Source organism: Stegostoma tigrinum, chromosome 42 (genome assembly GCF_030684315.1).
Source record: "Stegostoma tigrinum isolate sSteTig4 chromosome 42, sSteTig4.hap1, whole genome shotgun sequence".
Lineage (NCBI taxonomy): Eukaryota > Metazoa > Chordata > Chondrichthyes > Orectolobiformes > Stegostomatidae > Stegostoma > Stegostoma tigrinum.
The window spans coordinates 3,222,552-3,238,187 of record NC_081395.1 but is presented as its reverse complement, the minus strand read 5'-3'; the positions used below and the strand labels follow the sequence as shown (position 1 = coordinate 3,238,187).

General features: G+C 51.8%; 1 protein-coding gene and 1 non-coding gene across 2 annotated transcripts in view; both read right to left on the bottom strand.

The window, feature by feature from the left end:
* The window catches only part of LOC132206732 (mucin-19-like), a 65,110-nt gene extending 62,685 nt beyond the window's left edge, over window positions 1-2,425 (bottom strand). The window contains exon 1 of the mRNA XM_059641482.1: window positions 2,390-2,425. Within this exon, the coding sequence (XP_059497465.1) occupies window positions 2,390-2,425 (36 nt within the window). The remainder of the gene's footprint in view (window positions 1-2,389) is intronic.
* Window positions 2,426-10,385: 7,960 nt separating this feature from the next.
* On the bottom strand, window positions 10,386-10,480 carry trnai-uau (transfer RNA isoleucine (anticodon UAU)). Its single transcript has 2 exons — window positions 10,443-10,480; window positions 10,386-10,421 (listed from the first exon to the last, which is right to left on the bottom strand). It is a non-coding gene; the product is annotated as a tRNA-Ile (tRNA).
* Window positions 10,481-15,636: the final 5,156 nt, after the last annotated feature.

Here is a 15,636-nt window from a genome sequence, read left to right as displayed (position 1 = left end):
AAGGCGAGGGCGAGAAAGGGGCGAGGGCGAGGGCGAGAAAGCGGCGAGGGCGAGGCCGAGAAAGCGGCGAGGGCGAGGCCGAGAAAGCGGCGAGGGCTAGAAAGCGGCGAGGGCGAGAAAGCGGCGAGGGCGAGAAAGCGGCGAGGGCGTGAAAGCGGCGAGGGCGTGAAAGCGGCGAAGGCGTGAAAGCGGCGAGGGCGAGAAAGCGGCGAGGGCGAGAAAGCGGCGAGGGCGAGGGCGAGAAAGCGGCGAGGGTGAGAAAGTGGTGAGGGCGAGGGCGAGAAAGCGGTGAGGGCGATAGCGAGGGCGAGAAAGCAGCAAGGGCGAGGCCGAGAAAGCGGCGAGGGCTAGAAAGCGGCGAGGGCTAGAAAGCGGCGAGGGCGAGGCCGAGAAAGCGGCGAGGGCTAGAAAGCGGCGAGGGCGAGGGCGAGAAAGCGGCGAGAAAGGGGCGAGGGCGAGAAAGCGGCGAGGGTGAGGGCGAGGGCGAGAAAGCGGCGAGGGTGAGGGCGAGGGCGAGAAAGCGGCGAGGGCGAGAAAGAGGCGAGGGCGAGAAAGAGGCGAGGGCGAGAAAGAGGCGAGGGCGAGGGCGAGAAAGAGGCGAGGGCGAGGGCGAGAAAGCGGCGAGGCCGAGAAAGCGGCAAGGGCGAGAAAGCGGCGAGGGCGAGGCCGAGAAAGCGGCGAGGGCGAGGGCGAGAAAGCGGCGAGGGCGAGAAAGCGGCGAGGGCGAGAAAGCGGCGAGGGCGAGGGCGAGGGCGAGAAAGCGGCGAGGGCGAGAAAGCGGTGAGGGCGAGAGCGAGGGCGAGAAAGCGGCGAGGACGAGGGCGAGAAAGCGGCGAGGACGAGGCCGAGAAAGCGGCGAGGGCTAGAAAGCGGCGAGGGTGAGGGCGAGAAAGCGGCGAGGGCGAGGGCGAGAAAGCGGCGAGGGCGAGGGCGAGAAAGCGGCGAGGGCGAGGGCGAGAAAGCGGCGAGGGCGAGGGCGAGAAAGGGGCAAGGGTGAGAAAGCGGCGAGGGCGAGAAAGGGGCGAGGGCGAGAAAGCGGCGAGGGCGAAAAAGCGGCGAGGGCGAAAAAGCGGCGAGGGCGAGGGCGAGAAAGCGGCGAGGGCGAGAAAGCGGCGAGGGCGAGAAAGCGACGAGGGCGAGGGCGAGAAAGCGGTGAGGGCGAGGGCGAGAGCGAGGGCGAGAAAGCGGCGAGGGCGAGAGCGAGGGCGAGAAAGCGGCGAGGGCGAGGCCGAGAAAGCGGCGAGGGCGAGAAAGCGGCGAGGGCGAGAAAGCGGCGAGGGCGAGAAAGCGGCGAGGGCGAGGGCGAAAATGCGGCGAGGGCGAGAAAGCGCCGAGGGCGAGAAAGCGGCGAGAGCGAGAAAGCGGCGAGAGCGAGAAAGCGGGGAGGGCGACGGCGAGAAAGCGGGGAGGGCGAGGGCGAGAAAGCGGGGACGGCGAGAGGAAATGGAATGGATGGTGAGGTGGGAGAAGAAGGGAGAGTGATGAGAAAGGAGGGAGGAGAGTGATGAGAAAGGAGGGAGGGGTGTGCAGGGAATGGGAGTAGGGAGGGAGTGGGAGGTGTGGTGAAAAATGGTGAAGAGGTGGAGGAGTGCTGTTTTGGGGTCTGTGAGGGGCTAAGGTTTCAGCATCATGGTGAGGAGAGGGGCAATTTGGGGAGGAGGCATACTTGGAAAGGGGATTATGGAGTTTAGGGTATTTAGATTTGGGGGCAAACATTGGGGCAACTGGTGAGGGAAAGAGGGAGGAGGGATTTGGTGGGGGATTATTTGGAGAAATAATGGGAGAAATAATGGGAGAAATAATGGGAGAAATAATGGGAGAAATAATGGGAGAAATAATGGGAGATAGGTTTGGGGAGGGGTAAGAGAGGGGGATGCGGGTAGAGGGGGATGCGGGTTTAGGGTTGATAATGGGGTGGTGTGAGTTTGGAGTGAGGGGGTGAGAATAGGGGTGAGGATGTGGGTAGTGGTGAGTGTGGGGTCGTGTGTCGGGGGGTGAGAGAGGGGGTGAGCACGTGGGTCGAGGTGAATGTGCCTGGATTGGAGAGCAAGTCTTATCTGGAAAGGTTGAGGGAGCTAGGGCTTTTTTCATTGGAGTCACCAGTAGTGGTGGTGGGGTGTGGGTTGAGAGTGGGGGTGAGGGTGTGAGGGGTAGGGGGTTAAGAGTGGGGGTGAGGGTGTGAGGGGTAGGGGTTTGAGAGTGGGGGCGAGGGGTGGGGGTTTGAGAGTTGGGGCGAGGGGTGGGGGTTTGAGAGTGGGGGTGAGGGATGGGGTGTTGGGGGTGAGGGTTGGGTGTGGGGGTTTGGGGGGGTCGGAGTTTGGGGGGTGGGGGTTTGGGGGGGTCGGAGTTTGGGGGGTGGGGGTTTGGGGTACACTGACCCAGGTTTTACCTGCAGGAAGAGATCCTCCAGGCGGGAGCCGTTCATTCCAGACCCTCCTCCCGGGTTGTCGGGCTCTGTGTCCCCGGGCTGTTCGGCCGCGCTCCTGGGGGCTCCAGTCGCTTCAGGTCCCGGAGAACCCCGCTCCCGGATTCATTCACAACTCGATCAGACCGGGATTCCCACGCCTGCAGCGGGGGGGCGGGGTCTGAGCAGAGGGGAGGGGTCTGGGCGAAGGGGCGGGGCAGGGTAGGTGGGCGGGGTCAGTGTTGCGTGGCGGGGGTGGGGTTTGTATCGCCCGCCAATCAGCGGCCGCCCCGGCCCCGTGGAATCCCAACGAAGGCGCAGGCGCAGTGCGTGTCTGTTGGCGCCTCCACGTGGGGTTTGAATGGAATGGGAGGGGGAGGACGAGAGGGCGGAGTCAGAGACCTGAAGACACCAATCCGAGAAGAGCGGCTTCACACTGTGTGGGCGTGCCCTCGCTCGCTCGCTCGACCGTTCGTGCGCGCTCTCTCTTATTCTTAAAGGGGCAGCGTCCCCATGCTGCGAGCTTCCTCCATAATCCAACCTGTCGTTTTGAAGCGTCTGCCTCTGGGCCCTGGCTCACTAGTATTTATAGCAACGGGGGGAGGGGAATTAACTATTATTGCATCATTGCCTTAGCAACCAGCACTCATTTTACGCAAGACCCCACACCCTTAAAACCTCACTTAAGGGGGAGGGGGGCTCTCTTTTATTGAACAGCAAAGCATCCAAATATAAATAATGTGAATGTTCTTGCTGTGATGATCATGTACTGCCTCAGAGGGTATTGGGAGCTGAGGCAGGACTCATTCAAACCCTTCCCAAGGATGGCCACAGATAAATGGGCCAAGTGGCCTCACTTAGCTGCTGCTGGCATTCCACAAGGGCTGAATGAAACCAGTCTCTCCCTTCCAGTGTGCAATTACCCTTCACTGAGAAATTGTGCACCTCCAATCCCAGCCTCTTGAACATCTCCTGATTCCCATTGCTTCACCATTGTTGGATGTCCCTTCAGTTCCCAGGCTTTAAAGCTTTGGAATTCCCACGCTAAACCTCTCCGCCCCCTCTCCTTTAAAACGCTTAACACCGAAATCTTTGACCAAACGGTCCAGTTGCGTCTCAATAATATCTTCCATATGGCTCATTGTCAACGTTTTCTCTGATAACTGTTCTGCGAGATCCGTTGGGAGGGTTGCTAGCCTACAGGTGCTGTGTAAGGGGAAGTTGTTGTTTATTTGCAGAGATCTGAAACGTACTGATAACGCACATGCTGCAAACCTCTCCACGAAATATTAACTATTTGGTGAAAGCGTTAAAATGCACGTCTTAAAACGGAAGCACCCAGAACAGTCACAGCGCAGGAACACAGAACATAGAACAGTACAGCACAGAACAGGCCCTTCAGCCCACAATGTTGTGCCGACCATTGATCCTCATGTATGCACCCTCAAATTTCTGTGACCATATACATGTCCAGCAGTCTCTTAAATGACCCCAATGACCTTGCTTCCACAACTGCTGCTGGCAACGCATTCCATGCTCTCACAACTCTCTGTGTAAAGAACCCGCCTCTGACATCCTCTCTATACTTTCCTCCAACCAGCTTAAAACTATGACCCCTCATGTTAGCCATTTCTGCCCTGGGAAATAGTCTCTGGCTATCAACTCTATCTATGCCTCTCATTATCTTGTATACCTCAATTAGGTCCCTCTCCTCCTCCTTTTCTCCAATGAAAAGAGACCGAGCTCAGTCAACCTCTCTTCATAAGATAAGCCCTCCAGTCCAGGCAGCATCCTGGTAAACCTCCTCTGAACCCTCTCCAAAGCATCCACATCTTTCCTATAATAGGGCGACCAGAACTGGACGCAGTATTCCAAGCGCGGTCTAACCAAAGTTTTATACAGCTGCAACAAGATCTCACGACTCTTAAACTCAATCCCCCTGTTAATGAAAGCCAAAACACTATATGCTTTCTTAACAACCCTGTCCACTTGGGTGGCCATTTTAAGGGATCTATGTATCTGCACACCAAGATTCCTCTGTTCCTCCACGCTGCCAAGAATCCTATCCTTAATCCTGTACTCAGCTTTCAAATTCGACCTTCCAAAATGCATCACCTCGCATTTATCCAGGTTGAACTCCATCTGCCACCTCTCAGCCCATCTCTGCATCCTGTCAATGTCCCGCTGCAGCCTACAACAGCCCCCTACACTGTCAACGACACCTCCGACCTTTGTGTCGTCTGCAAACTTGCTGACCCATCCTTCAATCCCCTCATCCAAGTCATTAATAAAAATTACAAACAGTAGAACAGATCACTCATTCTCCCCAGGCAGTACATTCTAGACCCTAATCACTCAAGTGAACCTGCATTCCCAGAGAGTATATTTCAGATTCTAACCAGTTGAATGAATTTGCCTTCCCCCACACTCTCAGACAGGACATACTCTGTCCGTAGATTTCCTGATTGGTCATGCATTTTCTCTTCCAGCACACGCTTCGTCAAATCGCTCACCCTCTTCCTTTGGAGACAAGAAGGCGGAGGAGAGATTTGATACTTTTCAAAATATCGAGGTCTCTGGACAGAGTGCAAAGGAGTAAACTGTTGCTGCTTTAAAAAAAGCACCTAGAAGCAGACGGCATACAATGTCAAGATGTTTTACAAAAGAAGCAAATGAGAGGTTCGTAAAAAGGCTTTTTCACAAAATGAATAGTTAGAATCTGGAATACACTGACTGGAAATATGATGGACGCAAGTTTGACTGAGGGATTGAAGTTATTTCAGAAAATTATTGTCACATATCTAGAGAGATATTCAACAAAAGTGTTTTGTTGCCACAATTCAGCGCTATTTTGAGTTACAAAAATAATATAATGGAATTATAGAAACAAAGAAACCTACAGCACAGGAACAGGCCCTTCGGCCCTCCAAGCCTGTGCTGATCGAGATCCTCTGTCTAACCTGTCATCTATTTTCTAAGGGTCTGCGTCCACTTACTCCCTGCCCATCCATGTACCTGTCCAAATATATCTTAAAAGACGCTAACGTGTCTGCGTCTACCACCTCCGCTGGCAACACGTTCCAGGCACCCACCACCCTCTGTGTAAAGAACTTTCCACACATATCTCCCTTAAACTTTCCTCCTCTCACTTTGAACTCATGACCCCTAGTAATTGAGTCCCCCACTCTGGGAAAAAGCTTCTTGCTATCCACCCTGTCTATACCCCTCATGATTTTGTAGACCTCAATCAGGTCCCCCCTCAATCTCCATCTTTCTAATGAAAATAATCCTAATCTACTCAACCTCTCTTCATAGCTAGCACCCTCCATACCAGGAAACATCCTGGTGAACCTCCTCTGTACCCTCTCCAAAGTATCCACATCCTTTTGGTAATGTGGCGACCAGAACTGTACGCAGTACTCCAAATGTGGCCAAACCAAAGTCCTATACAACTGCAACATGACCTGCCAATTCTTGTACTCAATACCCCGTCCGATGAAGGAAAGCATGCCATATGACTTCGAGACCACCCTATTGACCTGCGTTGTCACCTTCAGGGAACAATGGACCTGAACACCCAGATCTCTCTGTTCATCAATTTTCCCTCGGACTTTTCCATTTACTGTATAGTTCGCCCTTGAATTTGATCTTCCAAAATGCATCACCTCGCATTTGCCCGGATTGAACTCCATCTGCCATTTATCTGCCCAACTCTCCAGTCTATCTATATTCTGCTGTAATCTCTGACAGTCCCCTTCACTATCAGCTACTCCACCAATCTCAGTGTCATAATAGAGTTCATCTTCTGCACTAGGTGTCTTTAGACACAGCTCCAGGGCTTCTGCAAGCTGTCCCGACCTGAAGGGATCCCCCGCTCCGGGTGCAGCAACGGCAACCCCGTCTGTGTCCGTGCCTCAGGCTGACCGCCACGAGTCCCCACTCCACGCACCGCCTCTGCTGCAGCGACCCACTGCCACCACCAGGAGTCCCCGCTCCAGGCACCGCCTCTGCTGCAGCGACCCACTGCCACCACCAGGAGTCCCCGCTCCAGGCACCGCCTCTGCTGCAGCGACCCACTGCCACCACCAGGAGTCCCCGCTCCAGGCACCGCCTCTGCTGCAGCGACCCACTGCCACCACCAGGAGTCCCCGCTCCAGGCACCGCCTCTGCTGCAGCGACCCACTGCCACCGCCAGGAGTCCCCGCTCCAGGCACCGCCTCTGCTGCAGCGACCCACTGCCACCACCAGGAGTCCCCACTCCAGGCACCGCCTCTGCTGCAGCGACCCACTGCCACCACCAGGAGTCCCCGCTCCAGGCACTGCCTCTGCTGCAGCGACCCACTGCCACCACCAGGAGTCCCCGCTCCAGGCACTGCCTCTGCTGCAGCGACCCACTGCCACCACCAGGAGTCCCCGCTCCAGGCACCGCCTCTGCTGCAGCGACCCACTGCCACCACCAGGAGTCCCCGCTCCAGGCACTGCCTCTGCTGCAGCGACGCACTGCCACCACCAGGAGTCCCCGCTCCAGGCACCGCCTCTGCTGCAGCCGACCACCATCGGTCGGTGTTGATCCGCTGAGACGGGGATCTGAGTCCTTTCCCACAGAACCGCACATTGTCCTCAGTTCCTCCTCGTTGTAACTGCACATCTGTCTCAACAAGCCTCGTCCGCACACGCACCAGGCGCACAGTTCCTTCCCTGCGAAGTGCTCCTTGCTTCCACATTCACAATCCCACAATATTCCAGTTACAACCAGTTCACCAACTCAATCCCACAATATTCCAGTTACAACCAATTCATCAGCTCTTCAAGCGATAATGAAGGGTCTAGGCCCGAAACGTCAGCTTTTGTGCTCCTGAGATGCTGCTGGGCCTGCTGTGTTCATCCAACCTCACACTTTATTATCTATGACCCATGGCCTGCTGTGTTCATCCAGCCTCACATTTTACTATCTTCATGCGATAATGTCTGGTTTCTGCTTCCCGACATCAAATCCTCCATCACTTGTACTTGAAACTCGAAAATAACATCATGTCCTGATGAATTTGAGTGATCCTGGCAACTTTAGGTCTCAGTGTCTGGTTGGATTTTCCCGACTGCTAATTCTCTTGGAATATCCAGGTGGAATACCCGTTAGAGCCCAGTCTCGCAGTGATGGGACACCAGAATGCTGGACACGTCAGACCATTTCCCACACTCTGGGCACTGGAAAGGTCTCTCATCAGCATGAGTTTGGTGCCTGAGCGAAGCCTGTTTGTATGTATAGCTCTTCTCACATTGAGAACATTGAAAGGGTAACCGGACAAGGTGAACAGTCTTTGGTAACTGCAGGTAGGATGAAGAAGGAACGCTCTCCCCACACTCAGCACAGCTGAATGGACCCTCCATTGTGTGAAGTCGCTGGTTTCTCTTCATGAGAGGTGACCTCCTGAATGTAGACCCACTATGGGAGCATCTGAACAGTCCCTCATCAATGTGAACACATTGGTGGGCTATCAGTATCCATTCACTTCTATACTGTTTCTCACAGCCTCAACATTGAAAAGGTCACTTCACTGTGAACTCTCTGGTGTGTCAGCTGATGGGTTGACAGAATAAATCTCTCTCCCCACACCGAGCAGATGAATGGTCTCTCCCCCATGTGAATTCTCTGATATACCTGAAGATCATTGCTGCTTTTAAAACTTCTCTCACAATCTGAGTATTTAAAATGTGTCTCCTTCTTGTGAACTCTTTGAGCATTGATAATTATTTTACTAGAAATGGAAAGGATTACAATAAGATTGAGAAGTAACCTTATTGAAATGCACAAGGTTCTTAGAGGGCTCGCTAATGGTGGTGTCCAAAGGCTGTTTCCCCTTGTGGGAGAGCCTCGGGCCAGAGGGCTTACCTCAGAGTGAGGAGTCACATGTTTCAGATAGAGGTAAAGAAGAATTTCTTCTATCAGAGGGGAGGGAATCTGTGGAATTCTTTACTGCAGAGGGCTGTAGAGGGTGGGTCATTCAAAGCCGAGTTAGAGAGATTATTAATCAGAAAGGGAATCGAAGGTTATGGGGAAAAGGCAGGAAAGTGGAGTTGAGCATAATCAAACCAGCAGGGGTCCCATTGTCAGAAATCACACCACACCAGGTTATAGACCAACACATTTATTTGAAGTCACAAGCTTCTGGAACACTGCTCCTTTGTCAGGTAAAGTCCTTCTGAAGTCCTCTAAAATGTGTGATTTCAAATAAGTCTGTTGGACTATAGCCTGATGTGGTGTGACCTCTGACTGTTCGCCCCAGTCCAACACCAGCACTTCCACATCATGATCCCATTGAACGGAGGAGCAGGCTCGATGGGCTGAATGGTTTACTCCTGCTCCTCTGCCTTATGGTCTTATGGGAAAGGCAAGACTTTGGGACTAGGTCAAAATACTCGGACAGCCAGTATAGATATCATGGGCCAAATAGCCTACATAGGCCACAGCACAGTGCAGGCCCTTTGGCCAATGATGTTGTGCCAACCCATTATCCTACTCTAAGTTCGCACCCTGCGTACCCTACATTTTACTATCATCCATGTGCCTACCCAAGAATTGCTTGAATGTCGCTGATATATCTGACACACCACCACTGCTGGTGACTCCAGTGAGAAAAGCACTAGCTCCGTCAACCTTTCCTCATAAGACCTGCCCTCCAGACCAGGCAGCATCCCGGTAAATCTGCTCTAAAACTTCCACTTCCTCTGTAATGAGGCTAGCAGAACTGAACACAATAGTCCAAGATAATAAAATGTGAGGCTGGACGAACACAGCAGGCCAAGCAGCATCTCAGGAGCACAAAAGCTGACGTTTCGGGCCTAGACCCTTCATCAGAGAGGGGGATGGGGGGAGGGAACTGGAATAAATAGGGAGAGAGGGGGAGGCGGACCGAAGATGGAGAGTAAAGAAGATAGGTGGAGAGGGTGTAGGTGGGGAGGTAGGGAGGGGATAGGTCAGTCCAGGGAAGACGGACAGGTCAAGGAGGTGGGATGAGGTTAGTAGGTAGCTGGGGGTGCGCCCAGCCTCACATTTTATTATCTTGGAATCTCCAGCATCTGCAGTTCCCATTATCTCTCACAATAGTCCAAGTGTGGTCTAACCAGAGTTTTATAGAGCTGCAGCATAACCTCACGGCCCTTTAACTCAATGCCCCCTGCTGATGAAAACCAACACACCATATGCCTTCTTAACAACCCTATAACCTTGGGTAGCAACTTTGAGGGATCTATGGACGTGGACCCTAAGATCCCTCTGTTCCTCCACGCTGCCAAGAATCCTGCCATAAACTCTATATTCTGCACTCAAATTCGACCTTCCAAAATGCATCCCTTCACACTTTTCCAGGTTGGATTCCATCTGTCAATTCTTTGCTCAGCTCTGCATCCTGTCAATGTCAAACTTGCTAACCCACCCTTCCACTTCCTCATCCAAGTCTTTCATAAAGATCACGTAGAGCAGAGGCCCGAGAACAGATCCCTGTGGAACACCGCTGGTCACCCAGCTCCAGTCTGAATACTGTCCATCTCCTACTACCCTCTGTCTTCTATTGGACAGCCGTTTCTGTACCAAACAGCCAAATTTCCCTGAACTCTGAATGAGCCTACCATGGGGAACCTTATCAAAAGCCTCTTTCACAATTTTGTGATTCTCTGACCTTTCCGTCTGAAAGCGGTTCGGCAGGGGGACAAAAGAACGAGAATTAAAGCAAAAACTGTTGGAGAATCTGTGTCCTGAAGAAGTCTACACAGGTCCTGAGACTGCAGCAATTTCTGTTCCCGTTTTTGATTTCCAGCATCGTTTGGTTTGATCACAAAAAAAAGCCACATTTTAATTTGTCCCCCCCCGGCTTGCATTCACAGTAAAACGAACGAGTGATGGACAGAGAACATTTCCCCCGGCTGCATTGGCTCAGTATGGACAATTCTTGAGCCCAAAAGCTGGGGCCGGGACAAAACCAGTTGCTCCAGGTGAGGCTCGAACTCACAACCTCGGCATAGCTCACCGCCAGCACTGCTCTATAAGTACCGCGCGCTAACCGATTGCGCCACTGGAGCCACGCTCCAGCTGCCTTAACTGGGATCTGCTCAGCCCGGGCTCCGGCAACCGGGCAGCAAGCCCGGGCTCCTTCGTCCTATCCCTGTCACCGGCAACCCCCGCCTCCCGCATCGCAATAGAGTGCAGCCTCCCTCCTCGGCGCAGGTACAGGCTCCCTGCTCAATGTTACAGGGTCTGACTGAAATACTGCACCCTGCCGCTGGGGGGTGTGAGATACTGTCTCTCACGCACTCATTGGAAATAGGCGCAGCTGTAGGCCATGCGGCCCTTCGAGCTTCCTACACCACTCAGTGCGGTTGAAATAACTGCACTGAGGTCAGTGTCCCATCTCCCTTTATCTACCTGTGCACAGAGCACTGGCTGTGGCCAACAAACTCGAGATTCTGTTCCTGAACTAAGGAGATACTAAACCTGTGATCAGAGATAACAAAGTGTGGAGCTGGATGAACACAGCAGGCCAAGCAGCATCTCAGGGGCACACAAGCTGACGTTTCGGGCCTAGACCCTTCATCAGCGAGCTCTCCTGCTGTGTTCATCCAGCCCCACACTTTGTTATCTGAGATTCTAAACCTTCTGGTTATGTTTTCTTTCTCATCACCAAGGATCCTCTGATGCTGCTTGGCCTGCTGTGTTCATCCAGCTCCACACCTTGTTGTCTCGGATTCTCCAGCATCTGCAGTTCCTGCTTTCTCAACCTTTATTTACCTGTGTACAGTACACCGCTGCAACCATTCAGCTTGGAGTCAGTCCCTGAACTGAGGGGATTATATTATTTTTTGTGTGTTTTTGCAAATAACTTATTTAACATACCACCACCAGGAAGAACGCCTATGTAGCCAAAGAAGTAGCATCAAGCAGAGCCTCTGGGGCAAAGCCGATATGAAAGAAAAAGTAAAGGGAGGGGTGGTTGGAATGTTTTTTTTAATCTCATTTCTTTTCACAAAATACAAGGAGTTACGATGTTAATGACAGCTGCATCTCTAGACGATGGAAGCTTGCTTGCATTTCCTGCATTGGAACTTCTGGCCAGGGTCTACACATGACCTACACACAGAACTTACACACCAAGGTGCAGTCTCGGGCCTAAATGCTGAAATAACAACACTGAGGCTAGTCCTCATCTCCAAGCACCCTGTGTTCTCTCGAGATGGAGTACACTGACTGCGACCAGCCAGCTCACTATCAATCACCTGAACTGAGGAGATTCTAATCTCCTGGTTATATATATTTTTTCCTTTTTTTCTCATTTTCCCCAGCACCCTTGTGTGTTAGTGCGAATAACTGTCAAAAAGGAACACCAAGGTGTTCAAATAACTTTACTAGCATATCACCACCAGGGAAAAAATACTCATGTGACCAAAGAACCAGCATCAAGCAGTGGCAAAACCTTTGTGGAAGAAAAGGTGAGGGGGAGAGTAGGAATCCCCTGGTTATATTGGCCATCCAGCACTTTCTCAATGACCCCGAGTTAACAACGCCGATCAGGGACCTTGTTGTCAATGAAGTCCATCTGGTTCCAATCACTTCCAATCTCAGTACTCCTGTCCTGCTTTCTCTCCATATCTCTTGATCCCTTTAGCCTCAAGGGCCACATCCAGCTCCCTCTTGAAAATATCTAAGGAACCAGCCCCCAACAGATTCCTGTAGGAGAGAATTCTACAGGTTCACAACTTTCTGGGTGAAGAAATTCTTCCTCATCTCAGTCCCGGATGGCCTACCCTTTCTTCTTAGACTGTACATAAAGGTTTTTCCAACAATCAATAATGGTTTCACAGTCATCGTTAGACTTCTAATTTCAGTTTTTTATTCATTGAATTCAAACCCCATCATCTGCCATGACAATATGAACCCAGGTTCCCAGGGCATTACCTCCAGGTTAGAGACAACCACAGAAACTTCTGGAAAAGCTCAGCAGGTCTGGCATCATCAGTGGAGAGAAATCAGAGGCAATGTATCAGGCTGAGTGACCATTCTTCAGAACTCTCGCTGCTGGATCTGCTGAGCTTTTCCACCAATTTCTATTTTTATCGCTGATTTGTGGCATTCACAGTTCTTTCATTTCTCTGATTGTAGATGGCGGAAGTGTCGGAGGATGATGCGTCGGATCCGGAGGTTGGTGGGGTGGTATATGAGGACGAGGGGGATTCTTTTTTGGTTGTTATTGCGGGATGGGGTGTGAGGGATGAGTAGTGGGAAATGCAGAAGACACAGTCGAGGGCTTTCTCAACCACTGAGGGGGGGAATTGCGGTCCTTGAAAAACGAAGACATCTGAGATGTTCAGGAGTGGAATGCCTCATCCTGGAAGCAGATGTGGCAGAAGTGAAGGAACTGGGAATAGGGGATGACATTTTTGCAGGAAGGTGGATGGGAGGAGGTGTATCCTAGATAGCTGTGGGAGTCGGTTTGAAATGGATATCTGTTTCTAGGTGGTTGCTTGGGATGGAGACAGATAGGTCCAGGAAGGAGAGAGAGGTATTAGAGATGGTCCAGGTGAACATGAGGTCGGGGTGGAAGGTGTTGGTGAAGTGGATGAACTGTCCAAGCTCCTCTTGGGAGCATGAGGCGGCGCAGACCCAGTCATCAATGTAACGGAGGAAGAGGTGGGGCTTAGGGCCAGCATAGGTGCGGAAGAGGGATTGTTCCATGTAACCTACAAAGAGGCAGGCATAGCTGGGGCCCATGCGGGTGCCCATGGCCACCCCCTTTGTCTGCAGGAAGTGGGAGGAATCGAAAGAGAAGTTGTTGAGGGTGAGGACGACTTTGGTGAAGCGGATGAGGGTGTCGGTGGAGGGGGACAGGTTGGGCCTGCAGGACAGGAAGAAGCGGAGGGCCTTTAGGCCATCTACATGGGGAATGCAGGTGTATAGGGACTGGGCATCCATGATAAAAATGAGGTTTTGGGGGCCGGGATATTGGAAGTTCTGCAGGAGGTGGAGGGTGAGTGCTGTCTTGGACCAAAATAGGGAATTCCTGGACCAAGGGGGAGTAAATGGAATTAAGATAGGTGGAGATAAGTTCTGTGGGTCAGGAGCAGGTGGAGACAATGGGTTGACCAGGGCAGTCAGGTTTGTGGATTTTGGGAAGGAGATAGAAGCAGGCCGTGCGGGGTTGGGGAACGATGAGGTTGGAGGCTGTGGGTGGGAGATCACTTGAGGTGATGAGGTTGTGGATGGCTTGGGAGATGAGGCTTGGTGTTCAGAGGTGGGGTCATGATCAAGGGGGTGGTAGGAGGTGGTGTCGGAATGTTGGCACCTGGCCTCGGCGATGTAGAGGTCAGTGCACCATACAACTGTGCCTCCCTTGTCCGCAGGGTCTATGGTGAGGTTGGGATTGGAGTGTAGGGCTAAACGTTCTGTGGGGGCAGAGGTTGGAGTGGGTGAGAGGTTGAGGAGATTGATGTCTCAACGGCAGTTGGAGCTGAAGAGGTCAAGGGAGGGTAGGAGGCCTTGGGGTAGTGTCCAAGAGGAGGGGGGTGTGTTGGAGGTGGGAGAAGGGGTCAGTAGAGAGAGGATTAGGCTCACGGTTAGAGAAGTGCGGAGACAGAGGCAGCGGAAAAACTGCTCAATGTCTAAACGTGCCCAAGGACGTGAGGTTGGCTTGCATGATGGACAGGACTGCGTTCACAACTTTCTGTAGCTTCTTGTGGTTCTGGGCAGAGCAGTTGCTGTACCAAACTATGATGGATCCAGATAGAAAGCTTTCTATAGCACATCTGTACAAGTTGGTGAGGGTCCTTGTACCATTGAGACAGTGCCGATAGAGTAAGGAAATGTAATCAAAATTATGGATAGGATTTTCAGCTGGAGATCAATGTTGAATCCTGTTTACATTAAGCTTTGTTGAACTGCTGCAGGGGCCCCAGGTCAGGAACATTAACATGAGAGCAAAGTGTTTTATTGAAAATACAAGCAACTGCGAGGTGAAGTCATACCAATAGACAAATGGAGATATTTCTCAATGCAGTTGTCCAGCCTGTGTCTGGTCTCACCAACATACAGGAACTCACACTGAGTAGTGAACGCAGCAGACAGAAGAAGGTGCCTTGGAGTGGTAGGGTGTAAGGAACAGCAGAGGAAGAGACTGGGAGATCAAATGATTGGCAAAAGAGGAATGAGGGTAGATGAGAATTTTATCCTTTTAAAAACTGCAAGTTGCTGGGATGAATCATTTAGGAAAATTCAACAATAACTTTTCAAAAGAAATGGGATAAAAGACTGAGGAAAATTGGCAGCTCCGTCAGAAATTCAGCATTGACAGAACAGGGTTAAATGATTCCCTAGTCTGCAAAGCCCTATGATTGAAGCAGAAGTGCTAACCACTGAGACATTGGACCTATTCACAGTAGCAGGGACCTGGGTGTGATTCCTTCCCTGGGTGACTGTCTGTGAAGTTTCCACTTTCCTCCCACAGTCCAAAGACAAGCAGGTTGGGGTTGATTGGCAAGGCTAACTTGCTCCACAGTGCCTAGGGATATGCAAATTAGGTGATTAGTCATGGAAAACACAGGGTTATAGGAATGGGGCGGGGCTGCGTGCAATGCTCTTCGAAGTACAGTATGGACTCAATGGGCCAAATGGCCTGCTTCCACACTGTAGGGATTCTATGAATATCATACCATTCTGCAAGGTGTGACTGCTCTGTCAAATGATGCAACAATTACAGTCGTACGAGGACCAAGTCCATAATTAGTGTGACATAACAAGTTGTGGAGCTGGATTAACACAGCAGGCCAAACAGCATCAGAGGAGCAGGTAGGCTGACGTTTCGGGCCTAGACCCTTCTTCAGACAAACATATTTAATGTGTGTAGATTAAAGGTGGGGCCAATCATAGCTGACTTTTCCTGGAATTTTCTAGAATACCAAGCCCATGATAGTGTGTCATCAGTCATCAGTACAAGACTAACTTTAGCTCCTCCCAGCACTTTTCAATTGGCTTCCCCTTTCAACTCTTGGATTTCCTGCTTACAGCCTGCTTCCTTTATCAGCTTTCACCAAACTGTTGCTTACTTGTCCTGCTGTCAAACTGGTTAAATGATGCTCCTGTGAAATCTCTAGGCTTCACTGTGGAGAAAGGCAGGGTAAATCTCTGAATTTCTCCATCACAGCCAGACCCTGGCCTCTCTCAGTCTCTCAGACCCTGCTGCCGAGCGTGT